This window comes from Mixophyes fleayi, chromosome 9, assembly GCF_038048845.1.
Source record: "Mixophyes fleayi isolate aMixFle1 chromosome 9, aMixFle1.hap1, whole genome shotgun sequence".
Classification (NCBI taxonomy): domain Eukaryota; kingdom Metazoa; phylum Chordata; class Amphibia; order Anura; family Limnodynastidae; genus Mixophyes; species Mixophyes fleayi.
In genome coordinates this window covers 120,165,512-120,192,068 of record NC_134410.1, presented here as the reverse complement: position 1 = coordinate 120,192,068, position 26,557 = coordinate 120,165,512, and the positions used below count along the sequence as shown (strand labels likewise).

General features: G+C 41.2%; 1 protein-coding gene across 4 annotated transcripts in view; it reads left to right on the top strand.

Moving 5' to 3' along the window:
• Nucleotides 1–217: 217 nt before the first annotated feature.
• Nucleotides 218–26,557, top strand: part of CCDC180 (coiled-coil domain containing 180) — a 54,050-nt gene continuing 27,710 nt past the window's right edge. For 3 of the 4 annotated variants that reach the window (XM_075185349.1, XM_075185347.1, XM_075185346.1), the window contains exons 1-16: nucleotides 218–310; nucleotides 3,321–3,439; nucleotides 3,671–3,861; nucleotides 5,359–5,447; nucleotides 10,337–10,446; nucleotides 10,542–10,670; nucleotides 12,069–12,179; nucleotides 12,736–12,831; nucleotides 15,406–15,569; nucleotides 17,071–17,190; nucleotides 18,326–18,405; nucleotides 20,422–20,510; nucleotides 22,107–22,229; nucleotides 22,529–22,702; nucleotides 22,831–22,946; nucleotides 24,276–24,402. In XM_075185349.1, the coding sequence (XP_075041450.1) occupies nucleotides 3,371–3,439; nucleotides 3,671–3,861; nucleotides 5,359–5,447; nucleotides 10,337–10,446; nucleotides 10,542–10,670; nucleotides 12,069–12,179; nucleotides 12,736–12,831; nucleotides 15,406–15,569; nucleotides 17,071–17,190; nucleotides 18,326–18,405; nucleotides 20,422–20,510; nucleotides 22,107–22,229; nucleotides 22,529–22,702; nucleotides 22,831–22,946; nucleotides 24,276–24,402 (1,788 nt within the window). In that variant the 5' untranslated portion in view covers nucleotides 218–310; nucleotides 3,321–3,370. Of the gene's footprint in view, nucleotides 311–3,320; nucleotides 3,440–3,670; nucleotides 3,862–5,040; nucleotides 5,116–5,358; nucleotides 5,448–10,336; nucleotides 10,447–10,541; nucleotides 10,671–12,068; nucleotides 12,180–12,735; nucleotides 12,832–15,405; nucleotides 15,570–17,070; nucleotides 17,191–18,325; nucleotides 18,406–20,421; nucleotides 20,511–22,106; nucleotides 22,230–22,528; nucleotides 22,703–22,830; nucleotides 22,947–24,275; nucleotides 24,403–26,557 lie in introns of those variants that run through there. The other variant, XM_075185348.1, reaches the window with a different exon arrangement.

Here is a 26,557-nt window from a genome sequence, read left to right as displayed (position 1 = left end):
AGCACTACAAGTCCCAGCAAGCCTTGTCAGCCCTGTGGCATGCTGAGACTTGCAGTTCCACATCAGCTGGAGACTCACAGGTGGCTTAAACCTGCTAACTACTACTGCAGCAGTAATTACACTGATGGGAGCAGGGGAGGAGCTCTGGGTTATACAGCAGAGGACATAGAGGGTAACATCGCGAGATTTACCGGCGGTGATACAGGACTGGTCTCGCGAGATTTCCGGGTTGCCTGGGCAACGGGACGACGCTAATCCGGGAGCGACACTCAGGGGTCCACTGCAGCCGGGATGTGCGGCTAGGACTCGGGTGAGACATGGGAGAGCCGGTGCTTTATATTTATATTACTGATCATGGACACAGAGACAACACATTCCACTGACAATGCAAAATATTATATTAATACAGTGTATGAAGTTGTGCAGATCCTATGTACAGTGGGAAATATATTAATACAGTGTAAGAAGTTGTGCAGGTCCTATGTACAGTGGAAAATATATTAATACAGTGTATGAAGTTGTGCAGATCCTATGTACAATGGAAAATATATTAATACAGTGTATGAAGTTGTGCAGGTCCTATGTACAGTGGGAAATATATTAATACAGTGTAAGAAGTTGTGCAGGTCCTATGTACAGTGGAAAATATATTAATACAGTGTATGAAGTTGTGCAGATCCTATGTACAGTGGAAAATATATTAATACAGTGTATGAAGTTGTGCAGGTCCTATGTACAGTGGAAAATATATTAATACAGTGTAAGAAGTTGTGCAGGTCCTATGTACAGTGGGAAATATATTAATACAGTGTAAGAAGTTGTGCAGGTCCTATGTACAGTGGAAAATATATTAATACAGTGTATGAAGTTGTGCAGATCCTATGTACAATGGAAAATATATTAATACAGTGTATGAAGTTGTGCAGGTCCTATGTACAGTGGGAAATATATTAATACAGTGTAAGAAGTTGTGCAGGTCCTATGTACAGTGGAAAATATATTAATACAGTGTATGAAGTTGTGCAGATCCTATGTACAGTGGAAAATATATTAATACAGTGTATGAAGTTGTGCAGGTCCTATGTACAGTGGAAAATATATTAATACAGTGTAAGAAGTTGTGCAGGTCCTATGTACAGTGGAAAATATATTAATACAGTGTATGAAGTTGTGCAGGTCCTATGTACAGTGGAAAATATATTAATACAGTGTAAGAAGTTGTGCAGGTCCTATGTACAGTGGAAAATATATTAATACAGTGTATGAAGTTGTGCAGGTCCTATGTACAGTGGAAAATATATTAATACAGTGTAAGAAGTTGTGCAGGTCCTATGTACAGTGGAAAATATATTAATACAGTGAATGAAGTTGTGCAGATCCTATGTACAGTGGAAAATATATTAATACAGTGTATGAAGTTGTGCAGGTCCTATGTACAGTGGGAAATATATTAATACAGTGTATGAAGTTGTGCAGATCCTATGTACAATGGAAAATATATTAATACAGTGTATGAAGTTGTGCAGAGCCTATGTACAAGTCAAAATACAATTATAAGTATGGTGATTATTGTGATTACATAGGTAAATATTATAAACGAGGCTTTGGCAACTTTTGGCCCTTCAGCTGTTGTGGAAGTGGAACTACAAGTCTCAGCATGCATGCCCTCTCAGCCTGTAGTTTCAAAGCAAACTGGTCGAGCAACAGGTTGCCATCCACTGTTTCAAACTGAAATGTGTTGTATCTGCCTGACAGTCATTTTTGTTTTGTGTGATGATCTTTATTTATTTTAAAAGACAACCAGTGGTGGGAGTACCGTTGTTTCAGGGGTGCGGTGACTAAGGTGCTCTAGAGGTGAGGGGGGTTCATGCATATGCTCAGAAGAGCAGAGCGGGGGCCTTTGGAGTAGATGGACCAACATTGTTGCCCCCACCCCAAATGTTCTTAAGTGGTTTGGAATGGAGTGTTATGCTACATAAGAAAACTATTTTTCCCTAAGTGGTAGAAGAACCAAGTAGGGGGGAGGTTCTTTGGGACTTTATTTTATCTTATGTACAGGTAAGGAGCAAGGGAGGGCTGTCAAATTTTAGCCCAGGGTATGAGACTTGGTTCAGCAGCTTTTTAGGAACACATTAAAGGAAAAAATTGCGGGTAGCCCAGGTACTCAACCCTAAGTAGCCCACATTGGGACCGGCAGATGACCCCCTTTCCCGACAGTCGATGGTGAGGGGGTTTCTAGGGAATAGGAATCACTACATGGTAACATTTGACCAGTATCCAGTAGAAATGTAGATGTTGTAATATGAAAAATGTAATGGGAATATAAGTAAATGGCACTACTGCATTTTTTTACAATAAATGCAGTAGGAGAAGTGGCGGTATGGCACACCCTTATATACACCCCCACTTCCACCACTGCCAGTATCAATACAATGATTTATATGGGGGTTACAATCACTGTGACTATTAAAAGGGCAATGTTTGATGAGCTCCAAGAAGCATTGAGGCGTGTAGACTGGGCAAGTGTAAATGGATCGGATGCATTTCTCACAAGACATAGTATTTGTAGCTATAATTAGTAGAGGACGTTATGAGTTTGATTGAGCCAGAGAATTTGACACTTTTTGGGTCAGGAAAGCATGTTCCCCTCCTGTGAGACCATATTGGTAACATTCTTTTTTGGGAGTTTTGCCTTCCTATGGATCAACACAATTAGAGTTTATGAAAGGTTGTACTTGATAGACCTGTGTCTTTTTTTAATCTTACTAACAATGTGACTGTATTTTCAGTGTCAAAAACAACAATTAGATAGTTAAGACATACAAATAATGTTCAATGTAAAACAAGTTTTATATAAAGAACAGTGTAACCTAAAGACAAGCAAATATTTCACTATATTTATAATAATACCGTTTTTAACAGTATGATATATTTCTAGGCTTTAATGTCAGGTATTTAAATTCCATTGGCATTGGATTGTGCTGTCTTTGTAATTAAACTGTTGCTATCACATTAAATGTATGTTACCCTCTGCACAGAGAAATAGCGTGGGTTGGCGTTCATACCTTTTAAATAAGCACTTCAACCAGCCCAGATTCTAACACTACAGTTTGTGATAACTCATTATGTCATATTGTAAACATATGACTGTCCTACCTCCAAAATAATGGCTATGGGGATAGCAGAAGTCTGTATCAGCAGAAGTGAATGACAGAGTGGATAAATAGGATACTTTCTTTTGAAATTACTAATACACAGGCAGTTTATAGTTTTATATTGTATTTATATGTGTTGCCTAAATGTGTCGCTACCTTTTCTAGATGGCGGAGGTTAACACGTTGATGGTGAGTTTTTATGACGTGTGGATATCATGGCTCTGGTCGGGGAAGTACATGTTGTTCCAAGCGGAAAAGTCTACAGACAGATCTTTGATGCAGAGGTACGCACAAGACACTAAGAGACATTATTGTGGTTTTAAAAAAAATGTTTTATGCATTAGAAAATAAAACTGACTTTGGAGATGCTGACATCTTGCTTGCTCTTCCGATGTAAATGACAGATCTTCATTAGACACCAATAAAACAGTGCCTCTAGTGGGCAGTTTAAGTAATTGTTCAGACCAGTGTTTCTTTAAACATTAAGGCAATGGGATCCTTTTATCATGTTACAGGTTCAGCTGGTGCGGTCTCTTGGCCAGGCACGTGCTCGGGTCGCACAGCGTGAGCTGGGTTTGGACAGTGGAAAGATTCCCCTTATCAGAGATGCCGACACCCACTCCGCTGGCTTCTTGTCCCATCGGCAGCGTCATTGGGTGGACAGCATGCCGTATGACGGCTCTACTGAAAACCCACTTGCGTACAGGTGAGTGTGTAGTGAATAGTATAATACAACATATGTTAGTGATCGCTCCTCTGCCTTTTGGCTACGATCAAGTGCAGTTGTGGCAGAGCTGTGCTTGGTTTTCTGGCCAGGGGCCCGGAGGGCAGCGTTGGAAGCCCGGAATTAAATGTGTCTCCGGACTAGTGACCCTGGGGTGCCAGAGAATCACAGTGTCACACTTGGCACGTGACTTTTAGCACCCTGAACATTTTTACCACTTCCTTACACACCGCCTCCTTTTGCCCTGGCCCTCTGGCTGGGCGGGAGAATTTTGATATTTGCCAGGTCATTGGGCTGGAGCCGTAACTACACGGCACTATTTATTTTTACTCGTTTGTCACCTTCTTTTATGTTTTTCGTTTCATGGATTTTTAGGGGTGGGGGTAGGCCCTTATGGGATCTGTATTCCCAAAGATCTAGGGGGGACTGTGTGGTCCTTTCGGTGAATGGACAAGTTGTTGAGTCCTGGGTGAAGCTCCGGTGGTTCCCTGGGCAAATGGGCCCCCCCTAGCCTTGCGGTGAATGGGGGTCTGAAGACCCTTGTCCTTCTCCCAAAAAATAATACATTTTTCTTGCTTATGCTTAGAGCATCCAGTGATTATAAGAACTAGGAGCTATTCAATACATCATTGAACTTCTATTCATTTAGCTTATAGATATAGAAGTTCAGATACATTGATGGGTTTAAGAAAATAGTGTAATGATTTTTATTAGAGCATAACAACAGATCAGTGCATACGGAGACCATTAGCAGCTGCTGAGAAATATAGGAGCAATAATGATTAATTATTAAAGTGAATGGTAAAAGTACCCAACAGCAGCAATGTGGATTAGCAGTGATTCACTGCTAATTTAACAGTTACATAATATGGTGTCAGTTTTCAATGACTCATTTTAAATGTTTCGCTAATTATTGATAATCGTGCAATAAAGTAATATTTTTCACTGTTTATAAAGTATACCAATAAAAGATTGATATGATTTTAATTTAATCAAATCATTAAGTGCCTCGAAAATACACACTTTCCTTTCTTTTATAGATGTATCAATAGAACATTGGGTGCATTCACTACTATGGTTCCAGAACCCTGGGTTTGGGAGATAGGTTTTAACATTCTGAAATCTCACAAGAGTGTTGCTCTACCATCATGGCATCAAAAGCATTCTATCTGAAGACACACCGAACTGGAACTGAAGGAGCCTCTTGTGGAAGTAAATGAGGCGTATAAGGAGGAGGTTGTCATTGATTTTAGTTAGATTAGGCCACTGCAGTTAGATTACCAAGGTATCTTCTTATCAGACCACCCGCGTCAGCAAACCGGTCTACCTTGATTCTTCAAGTTCCTACCTTGGCTGCTAAATCATCCTGCTTCCTTATCAGTGTTTTGTTCTCCTTTTCACTTCTGTTCATCTTGATATCAGGAAACACTTTCTTTTTGTTTTCTGACTTCATGTACAATCCGCTATTTTTTATCACAGAGAGAAAACAGCATCAGCTCTTCGTAAAATACAGGAAAGTGAGGATGTGATCGCAGCCAGGGAGGTGAGAGGTCTCTGTGATGTTATTGGTAAGAAAACTAACGTTTTTGTTGTTATTTTAATTTTAATTGATTTCAAATAACAATTTATTTATTTTTCCATTTTAGACAGAAGTTTGACATGTTGATTAGTAAAAGAGGCAGCAGGTTTTCAATATCAGTGTTGATTAATGAGTTTTTTTTTTAAGAATTTAATACTAGGAATATTTTCTAATATAACATCAGGTATGTAAACGAAGATAAATTGTCGCCATTTGTAACAGAATACAATCATGATATGAAGGGAAACGGTGAATTTGAAGAGAGAGGGAAGGAAGGACGGTCTTATGGACAACACGGTGGCTCAGTGGTTAGCACTTCTGCCTCACAGCGCTGGGGTCATGAGTTCGATTCCCAACCATGGCCTTATCTGTGTGGAGTTTGTGTGTTCTCCTTGTGATTTGTTCTCTGGCTTTTGTAGCTGTAAGCCATGTTGTTCTAATAAAAGTATTAACGTTTATAGATGATTTAGCGGGACTATTCAGAATATTGGACCCATGTTATACTAATAAATCTCATGCCTGAAAATGCATATTCAATTTTGTTGGAGGAAAATATTTAATAATGATAGGAAACAAATCTATGTTATCTTTTCTCCAAGAACACAATTATTTTCGTAAGCGGTCATGGTTGACAGATTAGGTTCCACAGGTGTTGGGACTCTGCCCTTATTTTTTATTTAGATCAAATATTTTTATTCAAGTGTTGTCATTACATGAAATAACATGACATACAAAGAAAATTAATTGTAGTTCCAATGCAAATAGTGATTACACGTCAGTTAGTGCAAGATAGAATATTGCTCATACATTTCCGATTCAATAACATAGCGTCACCAGTATTTGTAGATTTGACATAGAAGTGTCCTAGGGTTGTACAGTAATCAGTAGTCATTAAGATAACAGCACAGTGTTGATAAACGTAATAATAGTAACCTTTGCCCAGCCAGTGAGATAAGAGATAGCGTAAAGTAAATAAGCAGTGGGGGTGGAATTATAAGAGGAGTTCGAGCAGGGTGAGGGGAGGGGGGGTGCAAGGACCTCCAGTCTGGATCAGAATCAGCTGACAGGGACCATATTGCATATTGTGATGTAGCCAATCGTGACCAAACTTGACAATATTTTGGCATAATATTTATGGGCTGGTAAGTAAATCGCTCATGTCCCACAGCTTCATTAACTAGAGTCACCCAGTCATTGAAATTAGGGCCGTGACGAGTCATCCAGATTCTAGCGATAGTAACCTTAGCCAGAGCAAGAAGATTAAGTACATAGCATGTTGCATTCCTACCAAGCAGCAAGTCTACCCCCATACCAAACAGACAGGGCCTATGAAGCATTAGAGGAATCTCAATACCTGTGTTACGTATTCCCTCCATCACTCTCGACCAAAAATTTCCCACCACAGGGCAGCTCCAAAACATGGAGAATGGGACTCTGCCCTTATTTTGACTCAGGCCTGCAGTACCTCTGTGCCACCAGAGGTGCTGCTGTTATACCCAAACATTTTCTCCTCACCTGCAGGAGTTAATCTCTCCCCCCTGTTTAATCACCTGCTGGTGATTCAATGGCTGTTTATTCCTGCCCCCCTCCATGCACCTTCCTGGTTTACTAACCTTACCTGCTATCCAGCCACACCCGGATTTTTGTTTGTTTATACCCTGCATTATCTGGACTTTGTTTTTGCCAGAATAAAACAGTTTTATATTTCACCATACTCCTGACTCCTTTACAGAAAGACCAGCTCAAATTTAAGCAGTTTACTAGTGCCTGTTTCACGATAGCCGGATTATGGGAATGGTCCTGATTGCTGCTATAGTGACAGCTTACCCCCAGAGAGGTGCGGAGTCTAATGGTGGAGAGGTGTTCACCAGGGATTCCCACAAGGGAATATTGTCTTGACAACTCTCCACCGCAGGTCACGTTCGTCTAGGGGGCGCAGAGCAGCGAATGCATAGAACCACCGAGTAGTTGTTTAGCCAGAACAATAGTAGAGGTGGAACAGGACCAATGATGAGCGATGCTCTGCAGTTAAGCCACAGGTCTTGACTGTGAGATAAGCTGAGTCAATATGGTGGTGAAGCCATGAGCTGCAGAGAGCAATAGCACTGAGATACACACAGGTGTTATAACGCTGGAACAGGACCAATGATGAGCGATGCTCTGCGGCTATAATGCTATGAAGCAATGAGCTGCACAGGTACTATTGGGAAGCAGTAAGCAGCACAGGTATTGCTGAGTAGTGATGAGCTACACAGGTAGTTGCAGAGAAGCAGTAAGCAGCACAGGTATTGCTGAGTAGTGATGAGCTACACAGGTAGTTGCAGAGAAGCAGTAAGCAGCACAGGTATTCAGAGCTGCACAGGTAATGCTGGGAAGTAGTGAGCTGTACAGGTATTGCTGAGTAGTGCTGAGCTGCGCAGGTAGTTGCTCAGAAGCAGTGAGCAGCACAGGAGTACTGAGTAGCAATAAGCTGCATGATCCACAATGTCAGGAACAACAGGAGTCAGAGGAGATGCTTCCTATCAGGTAGAGAGACCTGATGATCTGACACCCATTAAAGGGAGGAGAGCCCTTATAAGGGGAACTGGCTGTAGATGATCCAATCACTGCAGAGCAGAGGTTTTAAAGGTTCCCAGGGAAACGCATACGCAGACCACTAGGCAAGATGGCGTCTGTTAATAAAAGAATGCCAGGCTGAACAGCAGATAGCGGTAACCAAGGGAAACCAAAGCACACAGTGAACCACACGGCAAAACTGGTGAGATGCATGATTACTTGTTTTATTTTCGCCTTGGCTCTACCATTGTTCACACAAACTACATATTTTTTTATTTTTTTTCTGCTGAAACCATGGCTGGTTTCATACAACCAGAATCATCATTTATGCAGGTATTACAGTTGGAAATAATATGGTTCCGCTAACAACTCATTCAGCTACAGACTTTGTTACCTGACCTGCTGAAATGTGTCTCTGCTCAGTTTGTATCCAGTCCTGGTAATTATACCTGTAATAATCAGATTCCAGCAAATGTCAGTGCTTCACACTCTGTATACAATTACCAGACCAAAGTCCTGACTACAGAGACACCTAGATCTGTAGGTGGTCCTTCCCCGCCCATGCTTGACTAAGAAAGAACATTTTCTTAGAAGGACTTATAACCTATGTTTCTACTGTGCCAGAACGGGAACATGTTTTGTCCGGCCTGCTATAGGGCGGGTGCTGTCCCTCCAGCATGGGCAAGAGTTGCCCCACAGTGCTGTTCGGTTCGGCCAGGGTTGCCTCACAGCGCTGCTCGGTCTTAGGTGCCTAGCATTGGTGCTCTACCCAGGCCTCCTTCAGATTTCTATGCCTAGTCTGGGCCTCCTTCCCAGTTGCTGGACCTGAATTTAAAGTCTATGAAATGGCTGGAATCCGTTTCTTAAAGTGGGCTATGCTAGGACTCTCTCCTTATTTTGAATTGGGCCTGCAGTACCTCTGTGCTACCAGAGGTGCTGCTGTTATACCAGGACATTTTCACAATGTGAAGACCACTGAGAGTGCGTATGTGGAACGATGTGATTTATTTATTACACGGGTTACAATAAATGGTAAGGCAACAAATACAAGTCAGCAGGGTATGGCAGTTATAGCATGGAGTCTCAGGAAGCCACAGATGAAAAGTATGGTCAATAGTAATATAGTACAAAGAGACAGTGCTGAGAAGCCGGATAAACCACGGGTGTCAGGATACCTGGTTTACTCTGGAGACACGAGGCACCGGTTGAGTCACTGGTGTCAGGACTACAGGTTACTCGGGAGGCACGAGGCACTTGGTGAGTCACTGGTGTCAGGACTGCAGGTTACTTGGGAAGCATGAAGCATTGGGAGATTCACTGGTGTCAGGACTGCAGGTTACTTGGGAGGCATGAAGCACCAGGTGAGTCACGGGTGTCAGGACTGCAGGTTACTAGGGGCACAAGGCACCCGATGATTGGCAAGCAGAGAAAGTGTAGTGGTCTGCAGGGCGGAGTACTCAGGGGTCCAGATAGGCAGACAGCCAGGAGTCTGGATCAGGCACAGAGATGTAACAACTGCAGACTCAGAAGCTAGATAGCTGGAGATGCCACAGACTGTAGGTGCTGGATTGCTAGTGGTGCATTGGAATGCAGACACAGTAAAGCAGGAGGGTCAAACAAGCCAGGGGTCAAAGTCACACGGTCCACCACGATACCAGGGAGAAGGCAGAAGAGAAGTCACAACAAAGCTGTGTCTGGGTCATAAGATGAGGTACAAAACGAGGAGCAAAGCAGAGTTCAAAACCAGGAAATCATTAAGGATTAATACACAGGAAAACCAGCAGCAGTAAAGGCAACAGATGAACTGGCAATGACTGCTGGACAAGCCAAGGCCTTTAAAAGCCAGAGAAAGGTGTAAAGCATCCCGGAGTAACAAGTTAACTCTAGCAGGTAGAGAAACAGTCTAAATACCACAGTGGCTCCTTTGCTGGAGCACTGGTACTACAGGCTGTATACATGAAACGACAAAGTCCACATAGTTCTTGGCAGACAGTATCTGGGGAAGGCACAGCAGCATCTAGATGCAGGGTTGCAGAGGCAGATCGTGACTCTATTGATTATAAACTAGTGACATCATGCCTCAGTGAAATAACTAGTTCACTAGTGAATTAATAGGCTGAATATTGGTTCAGTCCACAAAATGGCCACGGTGTGTAGGCTCTACTTGAAATAATTTGAGCCACTTCTTGCTTAATTGGTTCCAGGTGCAAGATGTTGGCATTTAGGTGCAAAACTATTGTAAATTAGGGGTACATAGCATGAAGATTTTTTATAGAAAACATAACCTCTTTAATATTTATAATTTTTTCATCATTATTTTAGTTCCTGAGAAGAAAGACAGTGGTATCCTACAGCGTATCACCTCGAACAGACAAGAGCGGCATCACCATGCAGTGTCCAGTCTGCAGAAGGAATTATCTGACATTAGCAAGGTTATAAAGAAATGCATGACCCTTGGTTGGCATTTGTATAACTTTTTTGTGCTAGTTTTCATAAGTTGTTTTTTTTTACTTTAATCTCTTTCCAGGAAATGGAGATCTTGGTTTTGGAGGTCGGGAGGGTTCTTCAGGAAAAGATATCCAAGTCCGATGCAAAGATTGACCTATTGTTCCAGCAGTGTGAAGATAAGAGTGACAATAAAACCTTCACACTGATAGTAAATATCTGACCTTCACGTTTTTTAAATTATCATCTGCTTTCCGGTCGTAAGTTTTATTGAATACTATAAAGGATAGGTTAAAAGACTGTCCCAATACCTCACTGGGAGCAATTGAGAATGATCATCCCATTTCTGACCGTCAATGTGTCCAATTACCTGTCAAGTGAAAGTATTCTATTACCATGGAAACGACTCCCACAGTCACATGACTCCCCCTGGTGATTCTCATTCCCTAGCAGACAGTGTAGAACCACTGATAATTATGTACAAAACTAACTGCAGGGCAATATATCAAAGTAATTAATTTGTGTGTTATTAAATGAATTGAACGGGTCAGTGTGTTTACTACTATAGAAATGTAGTACAGAGCATTACGTACATACACCAGTTGTCATCACACAATGGAGATGTCCATTTTTTGGGGGGGCTCAAACTAGAATGCAGCAAATCAATTCACTGTGTCCCTCAGTAATGTCACTGGTTCTAATAGCGTGCATTGTCCTTAATATTGGTTCAACTGTCTGCCTCTACACTGTGTGTACTTTACGGAATAAAATGTATTGCTGGCCACAGTCATTGCGATATCACAGCAAATGTGGGACTATGACCACTGTCGTACATACTTTCCCGGAATGTCCAGGAGACTCCTGAAATTCAAGTAATTGTCCCGGGTACCTGGGAGAGCAGGCCTTTCTCCCAGATCCCACCCAATTCTAGTGAAGTTGGCTGGGTGGTGGCTTTGATGACAAAATCCGCCCTGAATTGTGCATTTTGACCACCCCTCGCAGTGCTGTGCTGCAATTGCACCATTGTGCCGCAAGGACAGGACTAAAGTGATGCAATTTGCTGTGCCACACCCCTGCTGCACTTGCCATTTGAGATTTGGCAAGTTTGCCGTCATATCCTGTCTACAATCATGTTGCATTCCAAAACATTAACAGGCCCCAGTGATGCCGGCTATTCAGCCACTGAAAAACTGGATCTCGTCTAATGTGGACAGACAGGGTCATCCGTTTGGTCAGCACATGCAGGGGCAGGCTGGGCAGGGGGGCATCTGCCCCCCTGTGCTGGTCCCATGATTGGCTACCGGGCTAGGTCACTGGGCCACCTGCATTTTTTCCTTTAAAATAGACTGCTGACTCAAGTTTTGGACTCCGGGCTGAAATTTGACAGCCCTCCCCTGAGCACATTCCCAGTTTATCTCTTTATTGTGGGTATCTCTGTAGTTTAGGATAAAATATTAACCACAACAAAACATCTTATTTGAGATGTGGTATTAAAGCAGGTTCAGAGCTATAACTCTGCACTTGCTCCTTCCAGCCAGCTTTATAAAGCTTTTTTTTTCAGGACTGCCAAGTTTGTTGCTTTTTATTTAAGTCCCATTTTTTATTTTAGCTTCTAAATCAACTTTGGGATCAAGTGGTTGAGGAATCCAGTTGTAGAAAACAATGGATTAAAGACACAGAGAAGACCTTGTTTCAGCTGGAAGAGAAACGAGCAAACCAGGTAAGATAATAGTCTAGGTCCATATTTGTAACAAAAATTTCTTAAAGTCATGTATAGAACTTCTTGAGACTGAGTCATTAAGGAGAGCAAAAAAAAAAAAGGAGTAAGTTTGCTCCTGGACAAACCATGTTACAATGCAAGGGGTGCAAATTTAGTTTATTTTTTTGCACATACACTAAATACTGTTTTTTCAGGTAGCACACACATGCTTTATTTTTGCACTGAAATTGAAAGTTGATCTAGGACATGCTCTACCCCAACTATTAATCTGTCCCCACATTTTAAATTTACCTCCCCCTTCAGTGCAACATGGTTTGCCCAGGTGCAAAGTTACTCCTTTTTTATGCTTTGCTCTCCTTAATGACTCAGATTCTTTTGTAACACAGCTGGGAGGAGCAAAGGGACTCCATATCTGCTCTTTACCCAAATCTAAATATGTGTCGGTCTAAGGTTGGGTTACAGAGGAAAAGAGAAGGTTAATTCGGTTTGCAATGACTTGACTATGTGGCTGATTTAGTGGACATCGCTGGCCTAAACAATAATAATAATTTTGCAGGTTGCAGATGTGCTGAAGAAATTCACAACACTTTTGAAGGACATTTGTTTTATCATGCCGTCTGATGTGTACAGGTTTATACATAAAGAAGCCATGGTAAGTCGTCCATATGTCTATAAGTCGTTTATAATGACCAAAACTCATTCTTTGTGAAAACAGTGGAATTGCCTGAAATTAGGAAAATCCCATGTGAACCAGATGTGTTAACATTGTTTGGTTTATTTAGTACAAAATGACAGCTAGAATCTGATTGGTTGCTATAAGCAACATCTCCACTTTTTCAGTAAATATACACCCAGGTCTTGGTGAGTTGATTTGGTTATGTTTTTTCCGGTGCACAAGCAGTTTCCAGTTGTGGCAGATTCGGGTCAGATTTACCAACCACGTACAAGAGGCACTGCCTGGGATCTCTCCGTGATAGGCTGCTCCGAGAACACTGGGTGAATAATTGACAGTGCTGCTCAGTAATGCAATAAGGGGCAAGGGACATGATTAATAGTAAACATTTTATTAAATAGCAACTATTTACGTAGAAACATAGAATCTGACGGCTGATAAGAACCACTTGACCCATCTAGTCCGCCCATATTTTTTGTTTTAACATTTTATTTTCAAACTGTATAAGGTAGAAATTCAAAACACATTACAGAAAAAGCACGTGTTTAATAGAGGTAAAGAATCGTCAAATTGAAAAAGGGTTTTAAGTTTTGTATGAGTGGGGGTCTAGGGTTTGGGGGCAGGGGGGAGATGGGGAGAGATTGGTGGGTATAGAGGGGGGGAGTGTCTAATTCAAGCATTCCCAGGGACTGCAGAGTGGTGAGTGTGGCACCAAGGGATCCACACTGCTTGATACTTGGGTACAGTATTGTTTAGAAGAGCAGTAATGTATTCCATGGAAGAAATGTACTGTATGCAGTTGAGCAACTCAGTTTTCGAGAGAGAAGTAGGTTGTTTCCAGGCTCAAGCAACGAGCAGTTTGGAGGCCTGTCAATGTGTGCTATTAAACGGTTACTGGATTTTCTATGACCTGGTATAGGTTGGTTAAGTAAGATCTTCAAAGACGCCCTGGGGACTCGTACACAAGTAGCCTGGTGAACGATATCCAGGGTAAGGTCCCAAAATTCATGTATAATTGGGCTTTCCCACCAGATATGAAATAACGTGCCCTAAGCTCCACAGAGCCTCCAGCAGCGGTCAGTCACTGAGGGGTACATACGGGGGAGTTTACCTGGAAACATATACCAGCGAGCATAAATTTTGCACCAATCCTATTGAATACCTGAATCACTGAAGACCTTGGCTGTGCGGGTGCGAATGATCGACCATTCCTCACTGTCCAGGGAGATCCCAAGGTCACGTTCCCACGCCTCTTCGTGGGTAGTCTGCCCATTTTATTAACCTGTGTTAACCTCAAACCCTATATTAGTTCTTTGTAAGGATATCCTTATGTCTATCCCAAACATGTTTAAACTGCTCTAGTGTATTCGCCTCTACCACCTCTGATGGGAGGCTATTCCACTTATCCACTACCCTTTCTGTGAAGTCATTTTTCCTCCAATTTCCTCTGAACCTACTTCCCCCCAGTGTCAGTGCATGTCCTCGTGTTCTAATACTTCTCTTCCCCCCCAGTGTCAGTACATGTCCTCGTGTTCTAATACTTCTCTTCCCCCCAGTGTCAGTGTATGTCCTCGTGTTCTAATACTTCTCTTCCCCCCAGTGTCAGTACATGTCCTCGTGTTCTAATACTTCTCTTCCCCCCAGTGTCAGTACATGTCCTCGTGTTCTAATACTTCTCTTCCCCCCAGTGTCAGTACATGTCCTCATGTTCTAATACTTCTCTTCCCCCCAGGGTCAGTACATGTCCTCGTGTTCTAATACTTCTCTTCCCCCCAGTGTCAGTGCATGTCCTCGTGTTCTAATACTTCTCTTCCCCCCAGTGTCAGTACATGTCCTCGTGTTCTAATACTTCTCTTCCCCCCCAGTGTCAGTACATGTCCTCGTGTTCTAATACTTCTCTTCCCCCCAGTGTCAGTACATGTCCTCGTGTTCTAATACTTCTCTTCCCCCCCAGTGTCAGTACATGTCCTCGTGTTCTAATACTTCTCTTCCCCCCAGTGTCAGTACATGTCCTCGTGTTCTAATACTTCTCTTCCCCCCAGTGTCAGTACATGTCCTCGTGTTCTAATACTTCTCTTCCCCCCAGTGTCAGTACATGTCCTCGTGTTCTAATACTTCTCTTCCTTTAATTTTAATTTTGGGTTTACAATTAACAGGGTAGCATGTCACTGGTTCCTATTCTCATAAATATCCCACAAAACGACTGCCTACACACGGTGTAGGCAACAGCTTTGCAAATGACCCAATTTGTCTTCATTTGCTTTCTTTAGTTTTGTTGTATTGTAGTTTATGAAACTCATTTACTAAGAACAGCCGCAATTGCGCCACTTTGTTCTGCTTTCCATATAACAAAGTGCTGTAGCTGACACCGCCTTAATGCACTAATCTGAGCAAAAACAAAAAAATAGGCACACATACTCAAAAACAACTGGATGATGTCACAAAACGTCAGCCCTTGTTTATGCTGCTTTGTAAATGAACCTTTGCATGTTTGCTGAATACGTTAGATGTGTCTTATTGTGTATCTGTGTTCTGTTTGTGTTTTACTTCTAGATGATCAATCAGGCCATACTAGCCAATCACCGATCTATCGCCAAGCTGTCTCTTAATCTGATGGAGGCTGAGCTGAAAAGAGAGGGATCGCAGCGCCTCCGGTGGCAGGATCTCATAAAGGCTTGGAAATGCTATCAAAAAGAAATCATAGTACAGGAATTCAGGTATGGTCTGGTATATTTATACTATGTAGAGGACTGGGTTTACAAATGGGTTAATGCCCTCTCTACTATAAATTCTATTAGACGTCACTGAGGGGTTCTGTGACGATATGGGGCTACAGAAATCCATGCAGTAGATGGTGCCTTATTTCTTACAATACATAAATTTATAGTTATAATGCGCCTTTTGTGTGTGAGACATCTTCACATTTGCATTTTTAATGTTGGTAAATCTTATTATAGGTGCAAACTAAAATAGAGCTCATTTTGTGTGCATGTGCACTGCGACAAATTTGACACAAATTGCAAAGTTCACGGCACAAATGCACATACAGCGCTAAATAATGTCACATGACTCACTGTTTATACGAGTATTATTTACAGGTGTCTATGCAGATAGTAACATCACTCGTGTATTGCATATTGGATTCACCTTGGTAGAGTGTCTTTGACACCACTGACCTCTAGTATAAGTCATCAGGGTTCCGAGCACCACAGACAGTTAGGCTGGGTACACACTACAGGGTTTACAGCCGATTATAGAGCCAATCACACAATAAACCAGCGTTCGACCCAATATCACATTAGTGTGTAGGCTGCAACGATGAACGATCATCATTCCAAAGCTCATCGTATCATTTCATTTGATTTTTAAACCGGACTAAATATATTGTTCAATAATGGAACTATGTTCCGCTGGTTCAGCAGTGTGTCTGCACTCAGGACCAGCAGTGCAGCCAGATCTCCATAGAGTTTACAGAGTCACGATCTTTTCAGCCTATGGTTATAACCAGTGCTTTTTTGTAAGAAAAAAGGCTGGAACTCACATCACGTAGTCAATCACTGTACACACACCCACATACGTCAGTTGTGTAATGAAACAGTTGTGTCACCACCCGCAGTAAGCTCTCAGCTGAGCAGCGCCACAAGCCGAGCAGCGCCATCACAACCAGCGCGGACGAAGTACGCATGTATTGGACTCGACACACAAGGAGCCCCTATGCGCCGTTTTAATGATTTTGCCGCCAACCTGCTGCGCTCGAAAGGGCGATTCAAGTCCACGTGGACCAAACATGTTCAAAAGTTACTTTTAAACTTTGGAAAATCCATTGAAAAAAGGTGCAAACAGACAAATCAGCAAATTGGAGCCACTGAGTCAGATTTTCTAAGGAGAGATATATATGTAACTCATTTGGGGTTAGAACCCAGGGACGTAACAATAGGGGTGGGGCAGCTACAGAGCCCAAAGGGGAGGGGGGCCTGGCACTGCTTGGTCATACACCGAGGCCCCCGCTATACCTGAAGCCCCTGCTCTCAAAAGTGGCCTCTTCTGAGCCTTTGGGCTGGCCCCCTTGCTCTTCTCTATCGAGAGGCGAGAACCGATCCAGATTTTATTCTGGGACCCGTCTTTGTACTCTTCCACCTCTTGTAAGAACAGCAAAGCAGCTCCTATTTGCATTAATGTTGTTCTCTGATCCTGTGAGACTGTTTATTTGTTCCACAGGGAGTGTGCAAAGAATGAGATGGATCAGATGCCGGCCGCAGTGAGCAGCGAGTCTGATCTGCTGATGGATCGGTACCGGCCTATCAATGATGAAAGACTACAGCTTCTGTGCTCGATCAGGTACAGGATGAGCGGAGATGTTATATGTAGTCATTAACGGGAACAAATGTAATTGCGCAACAATGACGCGGCTCCTGACTGTGATGTTACAATGTTGCAAATTGAGAAAATTTAATTTTATGGCCTATTACATATGTACGTTTTTTTTAAAGCTTTTAAGACACCTGGTTAAACAAAGAATAAGATAAGTAAATAGACATGCACACACTCACTTTCTAGCAATTGTTTGCTTTGCGTTAATGTCAATTTTACCTGCAGCATTCTGGACTGTTGACAATTGTTAAGAAACAATGAAGTTCTGTGGTTCTCGTTAAGTAAATAGAATATTGTTGTTCAACAGCTGTGTATACAGGCCCTTAAGGTCACCCCTTTTATTGGTTAGAATAATCTTCTGTGGCAAACTGAGTGAGACAAATTGTTGTATTTTTACATTTATATATTTAGTCAATGCAGCTCAGGAACATGAACAAATACTTTTATGTGGGTTTATTAGTTTGTACTGCTGAACAAACTGTGGATCACTGTATATATGACATGTGCCTGGTGGATTTGCTATTGGCTAGCAGATATTTTCTTTAACTGTAAAGATCATTATTGTCAGTTATTTATATAGCGCCACTAATTCCGCAGCGCTGTACAGAGAACTCAGTAACATCAGTCCCTGCTGCATTGGAGCTTACAGTCTAAATTCCCTAACACACACACAGACTGACTAGGGTCAATTTGATAGCAGCCAATTAACCTACTAGTATGTTTTTAGAGTGTGGGAGGAAACCGGAGCACCCGGAGGAAACCCACGCAAACACGGGGAGAACATACAAACTCCAAATAGATAAGGCCATGATTGGGAATCGATTTCATGACCCCAGTGCTGTGAGGCAGAAGTGCTAACCACTGAGCCACTGGGCTGCCCACCGTAGTGTATAAAGAGGGAAATCCGGTCATTTTATGAGGCCATATGCCTGTGTTATGAGTCCACCTCGTTCATTAACATGGCCATGGTGAGTGCCCCATTTGATGCTTTTAGCTGAGCTGGACCTGATGAAATAACTTCTTGTGCAGCAATGAATTAAATAATTAAAATTATGACTTGTACCTGAACTAGTTCTCCTAAACAATTACTTTTCTTTTTCAGTGATTTTGTACCTCCTACTTGCACTGTAACAGCAGTGACTGGCTGGCATAAATCTCTCCTGGCCTTGAACAAGCAGATAGGTTAGTAGCTGCATTATTCCTCTGTAATGTGTATTTCTCTCATTCAGCGTTGGGTGTATAGGCGCTATGGGTAAAGCATGTTAAAGAGGGCGTGGGTCACTGAAGAGTTAAAGAACTGGCGGTTCCAATGCGCTATAATGTAGCGCATTGTAGTAAAGACCCAGCTGGGCGTAATTCTAGCTCGCGGAGTCAACTCCAGGGAGCGAACACTTCTTGTGTAATACTAGAGACTGTCTCCATCATGTGACTGCAGCATTTACCGTATGAGATTGTACAAATTAAATACTGCAAATCGTTTTAGTAACCAAAATATATTTTTTGCTGGATATGTTAAGATTAAAGAGGCTTCTCTCTATTTTGTTTTTCTATTATAATCTTTGTGTGGCATTTAGTTTAAATAAAGAGATGTCCCCGGGAGGTGCTGGTGAGTGTGCTGGGAGACCTGCGTGATGCCCACTGTCTGATGTGCGCACAACCTGGCATTTTCATTCCTGCCATATCAGTTGGCTACAGCACAAGCTTTGGACTGCCAGGTGGCAGACTGATCCTCTCCAACAGTGATCACTAATACAAAGAAATCCATAAAGTTGTCGTGAGCAATGACTGTAATTTCGTACTCACTGTTGTGCATCGGTCGGAAGTTTATACACACTACACAGCGGAAACAAGATTGGAACGAAAATATTTAACGGTACGACCAACCAAATGAGGCGACAATCGTCCATTTGGGCAGACTTTCGACCATCGTGTCACTGCACACACTGACCCGACTTTTGAAGGAGCGGTCGTATGTCGGCTGGTTGAGCCGATTATTGGACAAAAACCCTGTAGTGTGTACCCAGCTTTACCCAGATATGTTCTCCTAGCTCCCCCCCAAATTGGACTCAAAATAATGAATAATACAGTCGCCTGCCCGCTAGTATGAGATCAACTAGCTGTGAGATAGACATAACTGTTAATATAAAGATGTTTTTATAGCCTCACAAAACTCATGAATGGTATAACCGGCTATATGCCAGCATGAGATTAATCATTGTCCTCTTTCCCAAAACAATATAATTATTGGTCTGCTTAATTATGTTTGTAAATAATAGTGACCAGACCAGGTGAGATGGGGGTTATAAGATAATGACCGTTTGATATGATATGTTGAACAATAATTAAACTGACAATCATAAAATTGACTGTGAAAACAGCAGTTATCTTGGACACGGGCTCAAGGAATCAGCACTTTTTCTGTTTAATCAGAATAAAAGACTTGATATCAGCCAGAGGACGTAATACTGAGTTCATTCACCCTCGGTTTTAAACTGTAAAATTTATAGCTTTGACCAACCCAATATAAGAAAAAGAATTTTGAATTGTAACAAGGAAATGAATCAAATGTTATTGTAAATTATTCAGTGCCCCCAGATAAAAGAGACTCTGTGAGAGAATGTCATACATACTGTTTAATTTATATGTGTATACACTATCCTACCAATGGACCTTTCAGGAATTCTTTTTTTATTCTGTAATACTGTTCAAGACAAGTTGTTATTAATGAAACGTATTTTTTTAAAAAAACAAAAAACTCTTTCTTCTTCTTTAGTTATGAACTCCGGTTTTCCCTCTCTGGGCTAGCAGCCTTTGTATTTTTCTTAAAAGAATCAAAAGGGATATAACCATTTATGAAATAGTAGTAAAAAATGAACAGTTTGTTCTCATATAAGTAATTTTGAATATTCGTTCTGTGTGGAAGTTCACCGACCCTCCTTCGTTAGTAACCGCAATGTCTGCAGGAAGAACATTATTTTTTTATTTTTCTCTTAATTGCCACATACCAAATAGGTAATAAAATCTTTACTTGGTGGAAATACCATCTGACTCGTTATTATGTAAAATGTGATTACAATATATACAACTCATTATTTTATGTGTTAAAGACAGTGTTATGTGGAGGAGACAGGTTCATGTAACCCGGTGAGTTTATACACAGTATTAACCAGTGTTGTTTCTGATCTTCCCCTGGTGTAGACGCTGTTTGCGGACAATTCTTACACAAGCTTCATAGCTTCCAGCAGGACGTGATCCAGAGGTGTATAATGGGGGCCGAAAAGAGTAAGGTAAGTGGTACATGGTGTATTCAGTAAGAGTGGCTGCTCTATAGCGGCCTAGATTAGAGATAGACACAAGTCCAACTGTATTGCTTCTTCTTTTTTTTTTTTTTTTTTGCGCACTTTAAATGCCAGTCATCATGATCAAGTTGATGATGATGACTAACATATCTTTCAGTAACCACATAATAATAAACTTAAATCCGCCCCATTCTTACAATGTATTTTGAGCTGTCTGTATCTTAAGATTGATGCAACTCAAAATTCACCAGTACTTTTGGACTGCACAATTATGTTTTATTCTAAATTAGACCCTATGTCATTATTTTATGTTATACTAACAATTTGTACTTATGATGTAGACAGAAGTTGTCAGGGAGAGTTCCCTTCCCAACTGAGATTACAATAATAATAATAATAATAATGGAATGTTCTCCCCAGAAAATTTTTCCAGCCGGGTGGCATTAAGAAGCAGCTGGGTGGGGGCAGTTGTAATATTTTGCAGGAATAATGAAAAATAGTGGAGGTTATTGCCCACACCTGCCAGGACTGGTCAGACTGGTGCTCAGCGGTCTAACAAAACAAGTGCTGGCTGTAGTATTCACATAGTGTCTGTTCTAATAGGAGAAACAATGGTTTATTCTATTATAATAAGACTCTGTTGGGCTCCAAGAGCCGGGTGGAGCACCTGGGAAATAGGTGCTGGCGAGAACACTGTAATGTTATTTATATAGCACTTTTCTCCCACACATGATGTAAAATAAACATATATATATAGGATTATAGAGTACAGAAAAGATAGCTAAGCATTTGGGTTCTTTAGACAGTAACGGGGTATAAATGAAATGCCTGAGCAAACACTTAAGTCTTTAGTCTGCTTTTGGAGGCATGGAGTTCCGGAGAGTAGGAGCTGCAGCGATAAAATCTCGATGAAATGACGTATGGAAGATTGTAGGTACTGTTAGTAGTCCTTCATCTGCGGAGCCAAGTTAGCGAGTCTGTAGTGCCTTTCATTGTGTGATTTTATATGTTTGCAATGTGGGCGTTAAGACACTTAGGGGCATATTCAATTCTCAGCGGAAACGCCAAAAATCTCGCGGTCCACACACGATTACCGTTATTCCGGTAATCATGCGCGGAAAAACAGTTAATACGGTAATTTTCTCGCTGGATTTCAGCTCGCAGCTCCCTGAGCCGCGAGCTGAAATCCAGCTATCTATTACCGTATTAACGGTAATAGTTTTTCCGCGGCACGGAAAAAAAACAATTGAATATGCCCCTTAGAGAGAGATTGAATTCACCACGATGTCCGGCTACGCACATTGCCGCCTATTAAGGTAAGGAATCTTTGCTCACTTTTTCTTTGCACCTCTATGCTGAGCAAGGAAAAATGAGCAAGGATTTCTTGCCAGACATCGCCCCTGAGTGTCTCTACGGACTGTTCCGGAGGCATATTGCGCTGAATTGAATCTCCCCCTTGCTGTGTGCTTTGTGTTTCTGTGATTCTTTATAATCCACCCATAATAGCCAGGTGGACATAGATAGATGACCGTGTTTGTACATAGGCGCTGGCTGGCCTCTACCTGTTTTCTTGCTGCTTTCCAGGCCCAGCTGTCGAATATGGACATCTGCCCAAAGGAAGAGGCTGAGATTATCCTGACAAAAGAACTCTCCCCAATCATTGAACATTTCCAGATCAAATATGAAAACGAACAGCAGCGATTTAGTGTAAGTGTGCTGGAAATCAATAAAATTACTCTCTAGAATGCCCATTATACAATCTTTTGTCACCGATCTGGGGGTAAACGTATTACGTGCCGATTTCTGCAGGTCACCAGAGATCGGCGAATTTGCACTGAAAATTTAAAGCGGCAATGGCTTTAAAGGCATTATTTTGCCTTTAAAGCCATTGCCGCTTCAAATTTTCACTGCAAACTTGCAGAAATCGGCACTTAATACATTTACCCCCAGGTGTATGCCGGTTAAACTCATCATTGTACTGATTAACTTCCTCCTTTCCATTTCAGGAAAATCTGAAGACTGTATCAAATCAGACAACCAGACAGATCAATATGTTGTTTAAATTTGCCAAGAAAGCTGTTCACTTGTGGGATGTCTTGGAAACTGGACTCTCCCAACAAGAGAAAATCCTGAAGGAAAAACTGGAAAGCTGCCATCGGAAGCATGATGCCGAAAACCAGGTACAGACTCTCTTTGTGTATTATACCAGTCCTCTTGTGTCTCCCTGCTTCTTACTTCCAGCGTGTCTAATATCTCCACCTCTATACTCCTAATAACTCGTTGCTCTCACTGTCCTTTCTACCTGCAGACTAAAGAAGGTAATCTGGACATTGTTCTAGACACTCTGAGACAGGAGAGCACAATGGAACAGTTACGTGTCCTTATGGGGAAGGCAAAGGCATGTTTGCAAGACATCAAAGCAGGGTGGGTGCTGATTGTGTTTCTGACTTGCAATAGAAATATTCTTATTCCAGAGACCATCTGAGTGTTTTATGTCACCTTTTAAAGAACCAATAAAAATAAAATACATAAAATGTAAACTTCATTGTATCGAAGAGCCACTACTGTCCATGGTAAAAGATTTTTTTAGGTAAAGTTGAGAATGGGTGGAATAATTTTGTCTTATGAACACAGACTTCCTGTCTATATTATACACTTTTATACCTCTAAAAAAAATATCCACCTCTGTAACATTGTGGCGCACTTCTATTTTTCGTAAGCAGCTCCGGATATCGTAGAGTAGACACTCTCCTTGATGTACGTTGGTTGGACAAAGTTATTGCATATCGCTTTACTAGGGACATCACTGAGTCACAGTGTGACAACATAACATTACAGTGTACTGAATTATTTACATATGAGTCACTTGCGGGATTGAATTCCACAAAAGCCATTTCCATTTTAAACCAAATTATCCCAATCAGGCAACTTAATTATAACAAAAGTCCCTTAAATTCTGGAGAACAAAACTTCTAGGAAATAAAATTTACATGGTGGCCCATTTAATCAATGCTTTATCCATTGGGTTTTCCGATATGACATGGTGCCATACTGTGACCAATTTCTTACCTTTGTACTCCTCCAAAACTAGTGATGTTAAGCATACTATAGCATATCTCCTCCTTGGGCTCTCTGCCCATTGACTCCACCCCTCCATTGCCTTTGCACCTTTTTCAGTGGCTCTAAACTTGTTATTTGCGCCTACGATAATGGGCACAGGTTTCAGCCTGCGGTGAGTTTACCCCTTGTACCTCAGTAGCTGTGTTGAGAGTTGTAGTGTTGTTTACTGTATTGTACTGTTATACCATGTATTGTCTTGTTTCTTTTGCTCTGTACAGTGTTGCGGACCTTATGTGGCGCCCTACAAATAAAGATTAATAATAATAATACCATATATTTTGCCGGCACCATGTGTATCATGTCTCCTATCTGGACATATATTGTGAATTGTGTATTTCTGACTGCTAGATAGGTCTGTAATGTCTAATGTGATTGATATTAATAGCAGATTGATATTAATAGCAGATATTCCTTCACAGAACACTTTCACGAGTCATGTGACAAAAGTGATATCACTACTCTCCAATGATAAGTTATATTACGGGAGAGATATCACTAATCTCCAAGAATAAAGATATGTTTGCATGCTGTTTTACACAGTCGTGACACTTGTGTACTGTGGTGAATTAATGTGTTATTATATAGGCTAATGAATTCGGTCTAAAGATATCTAATCTTTTCTTCACTGAACAGATACCAGAAATTTCATAACAATCAAGTTGTTATTAATGAATCCTACCCTGCCATGGTACTGAATGAACTATCGACTTACAGTTCGTCTGTCAGCAAATTCTTTAATTGTAAAGAAGTGTATGGACAGGTAAGGTCAAAACGTCTTTACTGGGAAAACGGAACATCTTGACTGCATGTGAAGTTTTTAATTTGTCCTTTCGTTCTGTATACCCTTAACAATATCTTTCAGAACCTGGCCCATCAAGTGACAAAAGGCAATTTCAGAATTCAGTTGTTTATGAAAAACATAATTATGAAGGTGTTGGCAAACCATAGGCTTTAACGTATTAAGTGATCTGTTTATCAAATATTAAAGCTAATTTTCCATATTAATTATTAATATGACTTACAAAGCAATTACACTGTGTGGCAAATAACAATATAGTCATTAATGGATGCACATAAATTACAGACTTTGATGCATATACCCTGTTTAATTTCTAGTTTCATAAAATTGCAATATGTCTTTGTGAATTCACAGTATTAGCTTGGTGTGAGTTCCGAGTCTAGCCATGGGTTAAAACGTGAAACCTGAAACTAAATGAATGTATGTCTGAATAAAGAGAAATAAGGGTCATGTCTGGTATGTAAATTAAGGGAAACTTATGTTTTGTGGAGGTAAAATCATCTTTGTAGGACATTCTGGTAAGAAGTTAGGTCAGTGTAAATAAAACCTGACTTGAAAGGTGTTTGAACAGAGGTCATAAACAGCTAATTTGCATTTACACAGACTTTATGGTACTAACATTGCAGTGGAAGGGGGCTGTGGGTATCCACAGCAGTTTTAAGATGTCTTTTAAATCTAAAAGATTTGTTCACTTCTGGGAGTCAATTTTGCATTGAAATGCGTGCCTTTATTCCTGCTTTTACCAGCAAACAGAAAGCGGATCATTTGTGAGTTTAATATTTCTGTGTTTTATTCCTTATTTTTTTTTTTTACAAGGAACTATTGTATTATATCTTTGTATGTCATTTTGTTAATTGTTTTACATCTTAAAGATTGTGGATTTATTTTCCATATTAAGTTACACTTATTAAGTTTATGTCTCCTGTGTTCTTACAAATTCACTTACCTTGATTTTAGAATGCTACATAGTTGAAAAAGAGGATTTGAATTGTAATAGCAGTGAAGCTGGGGAGATCCTCTGTTTTATTTTAAATTTTTATTTTGAAACCGCATACAGATGAATAGACATACTCAGGTTATACAGAACTGTGATACAGCTGAAACGTGGGTATAGTGAAATTTTTACAAGTAGCACTTTCAACACCACGGAAGTGAAAATAGCTGAATAGCTGAGCGGAATTAAGACATGAAACAGTCAAAAAGCAGCGGTGGTTTTATAAAGCTAACTTTTGGGGGGGGGGGAAGGAAAGGAGGAAAATGGAGAGTGAGGGTCGGGGGGGGGGTGTAGGGGGATAGTAGCATTTTAATCTATTAGGATTACAGGTCAAGTAATTCCAGGGATAGAGGATTGTTGCCAATTAAACCAGGGTGACCACACTTCCCTAAATTTTGGTAAGGTATCATTCAGTAGGGCAGAGATATGCTCCATATAGGAGATAAACCATATACGGTTAAGCAGTTCTGCTTTAGATGGGGCCGTGGGTTGTTTCCAAGCTCTGGCTATGAGCAATTTGGAAGCCTGATAGATGTCTGCAATTAAGCAGTTCTCAGCTTTGCTTATATCGGGGATGGGCTGGTTTAGTAGAATCTGAGCAGGCTTCAAGTTCTTACTAACTTTAATCCCTGTTGCTTTATGAGCAATAGCCAGAGTGAGGTTCCAGAAAGTTTGAATGACCTGACACTCCCACCAAATATGCCAAAAAGTTCCCTTGGCCCCGCAAAGGCGCCAACATCTATCTGAAACCGATGGGTATATCCGATGCAACCTCTCCGGAACCAGGTACCAGCGCGTATAAATTTTATAGCAGTTTTCTTGTATACCTGCATTAATGGAGACCTTCACTGTTCTTGTACGGATAGTAGACCACTCCTCGCTGTCCAAAGGCTCCCCCAGATCGCACTACCATGCCTCTTCATGAGGCTCAAGAATTTGATCAGGTGGTGCTGTGAGTGTACGATACATGATTGAGATGTTACCCCTACGGCCTGCGGAGTATATACAGTGTCGCTCAAATTGAGAAATGCTACGGAAACGGGAGGACCGGGTTTGTGATTGTATAAAGTTGCAAATTTGTACATATTGAAAATGAATGGGAGGTGGGGGGTGACATTTAAT